Below are 6,655 nucleotides of genomic sequence, written 5' to 3'. Positions count from 1 at the left end.
TCCTTGACTGTCTGACCCTATGCACACAATTTGTTTTACACACCTAACAAATGTACCCTTAAAGGATGGTCACCAAAGGTGATTTGAGTCATAATTTCATCTATTCATTCACAAAATTACATACAGACATCTGTATGTCACAGACCACTTGGTTGCACTGATCTGGTTGTCCAAGTCAGTACATATTGTATTATTCTGTAATAATGACCTGCTGGTACAGTTGCAGTGGAAGAGGGTCCTGGGTTCTGGGTTGAGGAGGCTGTATCTCTTCTGGTGAGCAGGGATCTTAAACCTGCAGTCATCCAGGTCTCTGTATACATCACACACATACACATGCTGCTTCCCTACACAGACGGAAAACACAATGAAATGTAATTGAGCTCATGGTCAAGTCCACTCAAAAGGCATTATCAAAAGTAGATGCACTTAGAAACAGGCAGAAAGAGACAGAAAACCAGACAATATTTTCTTTCACCTACCTGTGCTTGCTGCGTCCTGGTTAGACTTAGGCAGAGTCAGGCCAGTATGGTGGGTGGGTTCAGCTGGCGAGGCCAAAGCCAATGCTGGGCCCGAGGCTGAGGTTTCTAGTCCCGAGGTGCTACTCTGGGTCCCTATAGCAGTAGCAGTGCCAGTGGTGGAGGTGGGGGAAGTATTGGCAACCATATTGTCCTCTCCAGGGTAAGGGTGGATGAAAGGCGAGCCAGAGGCTGGTGTTCCACTCTGACCCCCTGGGGTGAGGTCTGCTGGGGCAGCACTGGAAGGAGTGGTGGGGGTGGATGTGGAGGGAGGGGTGGAGGGAGAGGTGGAGGTGGAGGGAGAGGTGGAGGTGGAGGGAGAGGTGGAAGTGGCAATGTAGGGAAAGGTGGTGGGAGAGGTTGAAGTGGTGGAGGGAGATGTGGAGATGGAGGTAGAGATGGTGGAGGAAGAGATGGAGGTAGAGGAGGTGGAGGGAGAGGTGGTGGAGATGGAGATGGAGATGGAGGTGGTGGGAGATGTGGAGAGGGAGGTAGAGGAGGTGTAGATGGAGGTGGTAGAGTTGGAAGTGGAGGAGGAGGAGGAGGAGGAGGTGGAGATGGTAGTGGTGGTATTGTCAGCCATGTCATCGTCCTCTAAGTCAGGGTCTGGCTGGGTGGAGTTGTAGAAGGTGGGAGGATGGACCACAGCATACAGAGACATCTCATACTGTTGACACCTGTCACAGAGAGGAATGAGGTAGGATCAGCCTCTACTCCATTTTACATTGCATGTTACATTAAACACTTCATGAACAAACATAAGTGAGGGAGGGATCGTCACTCACATGCCAAACCAGTTCCTCTGAGAGCACTGTAGTCTGTGGGAGAACTCAAAGCAGTGCATCTTCAGCAGGTTGAAGAAGACGTATCCCACTGTGTCAGAAATACTGTCCTCAGCCTCCAGCAAACACTGGTGAAACCTATACACAACAACACAATGTTAATACAATGTTAATGCAACCTAAACACAACATCAATACAACACTACACAGAGGTTAGCCGGAACTGAATCAGTAATGTATAATGTTAAGGGAAAGGCAGAATCTTCCTCATGAGAGTCACAGTCTCATAGACAGAGTTAGTTTGTGACAGGCAGCCTACCTGTTATCACAGTGGCAGTGGGACAGGGTGAAAATGTTTGTGTTGAAAACTCCATAGTTGGTCTCGAATGACAGGATGGTGTCCTGACATTGGTCATGCTCCCTGCAGCAACTGTCTGTCTCTGCAAACACACCTGTCACAGGTAGACGGGTAGGAGAGGTTCAGCAACAACAACAAGAGACCAGGTTAGGCCTGGTCGGGAAACAGAGGGCCCTATAAAATCAGTTACATTTTGTCTGATTCCGTATTTTGTTTGTCCAAATTCCGTTTAATTTTACCAAGATTTCTGTTTCACCCTGTTTTTTAAGGTTTTCGCTCTGAAATCACACTTTTTTAACCTGAAAAACAACTCAATTGGATGTTCTAATCCACAACAATGCTTAACCCACATCAGGAGACCACTTTTCAGGTCTAAAAATAAATACAAATAGATGCAACTAACCTTTAATTCCGGTGCACGCCTAGCAAGAAGATGTTAGCGGTGTAGCTCACACAATCAATCAATCGTTTATAAAGCCCTTTTAACATCTGCAGTTGTCACAAAGTGCTTATACAGAAACCCAGCCTAAAATCCCGAAGAGCTAGCAATGCAGATGTATATAGAAGCACTCTACCATCACTGTCCGTGTTTGCAAAATAAATACCAACTGGATTGATCCAAATAATGATATCATTCTGCCAGGTAAGCATAGACTACTTTGTCGTTAACATTTAATTGAGAAGGTTTTTGGGAAAGCATTTCCATCTACCAACATCATCGCTAACGGCTGCACAAAGTGGTAGACGCTTTATGTGTTAATTAATTTAGATGATTCCCTACTAAGGACAATACATTTTTGAATATGGTTGAATTACATTTTAATATCTGGATTCCATAATTCTGTCTGCGTTCTCCGCATCGCGGATTTTATAGAGCCCTACAAATGGGCACATGAATCATCATCATCCATTACATTCTGCTTTAATACCCCATACAATTACAAATTAGAAAATATTATCAAAAGGAGAACCACATCTTAGTCTGGAACACAGTTACAGATACAACACCGACCACCTACCTAAATCGTCATAGGTCTCCGCCTTGTTCCCTGAGCCGCACCAAAGCGTTCCCGGCACGATGAGACCACGTTTTACGCGCCGATGGGTTTGCGTCTCATCCCTGGAACTGTCACCACCGTCTCCAAGAGGATTCTGGAACGCTATATCATCAATAACGCTCCGTGCGTGCCTCTTACGCCTTGTCTCTCTATGTTCCTCAGAGGCATCTCCAACGGCTTCGCGCTGGGTAACCGTTGGAGAGCTAACAGGAGCGCAGTGGCTTTCAAGTTCAGACTGCGCACTGACATCAAAACGTTCACAAGGACAGTCAGAGAACTCTCCTGTGGTGTTCTTCTCCCGACACACAGACATGTAGCTGTCTGTAACGGCCGTGTCGTCACTCACTGCGCAGTTGACCAGTCTATTCCCCAACGACCACACACTGTGGTAGAGATGGAGGGATGAGGAGGAGGCGTGGTGAGTTTCGCTGTGGTGTCGGAGAAAGCTGAGATGGGTCTCACCGTTCGACGTGACTTTAGTCCAGAAACAGAAATCCCTCGGGTCAGCAGCAGCTGCAGTGGTCAACATCAGTGACACTGCTGCCATTATTACAGCAGAAAATAAAATGGAGTTGATGTGCATTTTCGGCACCAATGTAAGCACGTTAAATGTCCTTCAGTACTTTATAGATAGACTAATATTTGTAATAAAAAGCACCGAACCCAATCCACTTTAATTTCTCGTTTTATAAAACACTCCCTTTCTCTTATGCTAAGAGGTAAGATTAAATATATAAATAAAATGTTGCCGCACCCCGAACTTGCATTAAAATACATTCACTTTGCAGCTGATACGTAATTAACAGTGGCCCTATTCACTAGTTTCCACTGTCTGAGGATGTCTGAAAAGAGACGGTCCTCAGGCCGGTTTTAAACTGTTCTACGAGGGGCTTTCCCGCCCGCAATATTCTGCGCTTTGATTTGACCACGTGGTTGTTGTGTGTGTTTGTGTAACTAACCAGTCTTCCATCCAAGCTTTGTGTGCAAGTAGTATATGTCGGAGAAACCTCAAGGAAACAGGACAGGTCTAATGTAGGTAACTTTCCAAAAAATAGGCATAAGCTAGAAGAAGTGGATATTTTTGTGTCGGTAAAAATAACTATGTACGAAATGTTGGTGGAAACTCTTTTATGCGCAAATAATAGCCATTATGACCTAATAGCCACGCGATGCAGCCTGGTCTCATAAACTAGACGTAACATAGTAAACGTAAATCCGGGAATCGAAATTAGTATGCGTTACATTTGGTTACTTACAGATGGTTACTTACCATAAGATCGCTCATGTTGATTTTGTCCAAACACACCAGATGCAATCAGACGCAATATAAAAACGAACTCTGAACCAACTATATTAACTTGGGTACAGGTCGAAACATATTGTAACAACCCTGGGTTTTATACGCGCGGAAATCGACCCTGCCGTAAGAGCATGCTTTTGCAGCACAGTCGATAGCGCGCCGGACCTCGGGCTCGAAGGTCGAGGGTTTGAGACCTGCTCCCTGCTGTTTCATTATAATATGAAACACTCGTGGACATTTTTCTAGCTTGCTGTTGCTATCTAATTTGTCCTGTGATATAAACATTGGGTTGTTATTTTACCTGAAATGCACATTCCTTTTTCTCGGGATCGCTCGCTCACGCAATGAGGGCGGTGTGGTCAGCATGCTAGGCAAAAATGAAAGTAGGGTGGTTGGTCGGGTGGATGGGTGGTCGCATAATCTCATCACAGCCAACTTTAGCATTTTAGCTAATTAACAGCTTTTCAACTACTTACTACTTTTCAGCTAGTTTGCAACTACTTAGCATGTTAGCTAACCCTTCCCTTAACCTTAACCCTTTTAGCTAACCCTTCCCTTAACCTTAACCCTTTTAGCTAACCCTTCCCTTAACCCTAACCCTTTTAGCTAACCCTAACCCCAACCTTAACCCTTTTAGCAAACCATTCCCCTAACCTTAACCCTTTTAGCTAACCCTATCCCCAACCTTAACCCTTTTAGCTAACCCTTCCCTTAACCTTAACCATTTTAGCTAACCCTAACCCCAACCTTAACACTTTTAGCTAACCATTCCCCTAACCTTAACCCTTTTAGCTAACCCTAACCCTTTTAGCTAACCCTAACCCCAACCTTAACCCTTTTAGCTAACCCTAACCCCAACCTTAACCCTTTTAGCTAACCCTTCCCTTAACCTTAACCCTTTTAGCTAACCCTTCCCTTAACCTTAACCCTTTTAGCTAACCCTTCCCTTAACCCTAACCCTTTTAGCTAACCCTTCCCTTAACCCTAACCCTTTTAGCTAACCCTTCCCTTAACCCTAACCCTTTTAGCTAACCCTAACCGTAACCCTTTTAGCTAACCATTTCCATAACCTTAACCCTTTTAGCTAACCCTAACCCTTTTAGCTAACCCTAACCCCAACCTTAACCCTTTTAGCTAACCCTTCCCTTAACCTTAACCCTTTTAGCTAACCCTAACCCCAACCTTAACCCTTTTAGCTAACCCTTCCCTTAACCCTAACCCTTTTAGCTAACCCTAACCCCAACCTTAACCCTTTTAGCTAACCATTCCCCTAACCTTAACCCTTTTAGCTAACCCTAACCCTTTTAGCTAACCCTAACCCCAACCTTAACCATTTTAGCTAACCCTAACCCCAACCTTAACCCTTTTAGCTAACCCTAACCCCAACCTTAACCCTTTTAGCTAACCCTTCCCTTAACCTTAACCCTTTTAGCTAACCCTTCCCTTAACCTTAACCCTTTTAGCTAACCCTTCCCTTAACCCTAACCCTTTTAGCTAACCCTTCCCTTAACCTTAACCCTTTTAGCTAACCCTTCCCTTAACCCTAACCCTTTTAGCTAACCCTTCCCTTAACCCTAACCCTTTTAGCTAACCATTCCCCTAACCTTAACCCTTTTAGCTAACCCTAACCCTTTTAGCTAACCCAAACCCTAACCTTAACCCTTTTAGCTATCCCTTCCCTTAACCCTAACCCTAATTTTAACCCTTTAACCTAACTCCTAAACTTAACCCTAACCTTAACCCTAACCCCTAAAATAGCAAACATTAACCAGCTAGCCACCTAGATAGAATTTGAAACATAGTGTATGTTTTGCAAAATCGTAACATTTAACACAAATGGTCATTTAGAACATATCATACAAAATGGATGATGGACATCCACAACTTAACACATACCATCCGAAACGTAACATATCATACTAAAGTACTCGCTCAGATTTACATACAGAATAATACGAAGTGCTCTGAGACCAGGTTGCACAGGTTGCAGCTATGACGTACTGTATGGTCCTCCCACTAACACTCGTTGGGAAAGCATGCAGTTTATTAGGCTACAGATGAAATAAATTATGAGGAACTTCACAGGGTGGTAAAAGTGCAAGGTGAGCTTGATGATACTTTCCAATAAATATTGAGGGTTTTATTCTGGTGACATGATCATCGATGCTTGGCTGCCTTTTGACAAAAAAAATATATCTTGCTCTTTTGTTCAAAATAATCTCATCGTAGGCCAGTGGTTCCCAATCTGGGATACTAGAACCCCTGGGGGTAATTGGACATATACACAGGGGGTACATATGAGAAGACTCATATGCTTACTGGTAAAATGCACATTCAGGGCTACTCCAGGCAAAGGAAAATTCAGTTGGTGGTACAGTAAATCTGTCAATGTGTCGTTGGGCAAGGCACTTAACCCTAATTGTTCCTGTAAGTCACTCTGGATAAGAGCTTCTACGTAAACCGATAGAAACACATCTCGGATTGGAAAATACACATATAGTAGCCACATATCATTGAGTGACTCGAAGTTTACTTAGATATGATGGTTATTATATCAATATTTGCACATAAATGCGTTTCCACTGCCATTTTTTGCTAAATACACCACTATGTCGAACAAACAAATTATCTGTATGTCACGG

At 43.8% G+C, this 6,655-nt stretch overlaps 1 protein-coding gene across 1 annotated transcript in view; it reads right to left on the bottom strand.

The window, feature by feature from the left end:
• Positions 1-3,576, bottom strand: part of pla2g3 (phospholipase A2 group III) — a 5,371-nt gene extending 1,795 nt beyond the window's left edge. The window contains exons 1-5 of the mRNA XM_020484209.2: positions 2,675-3,576; positions 1,617-1,749; positions 1,301-1,435; positions 480-1,192; positions 209-344 (exon numbers count right to left, since the gene is read on the bottom strand). Coding sequence (XP_020339798.2) covers positions 209-344; positions 480-1,192; positions 1,301-1,435; positions 1,617-1,749; positions 2,675-3,296 — 1,739 coding nt within the window. The 5' untranslated portion in view covers positions 3,297-3,576. The remainder of the gene's footprint in view (positions 1-208; positions 345-479; positions 1,193-1,300; positions 1,436-1,616; positions 1,750-2,674) is intronic.
• Positions 3,577-6,655: the final 3,079 nt, after the last annotated feature.

This window comes from Oncorhynchus kisutch, linkage group LG6 (genome assembly GCF_002021735.2).
Source record: "Oncorhynchus kisutch isolate 150728-3 linkage group LG6, Okis_V2, whole genome shotgun sequence".
NCBI lineage: Eukaryota > Metazoa > Chordata > Actinopteri > Salmoniformes > Salmonidae > Oncorhynchus > Oncorhynchus kisutch.
Note: the sequence above shows the minus strand (reverse complement) of the source record. Positions and strands in the feature narration are given on the sequence as shown.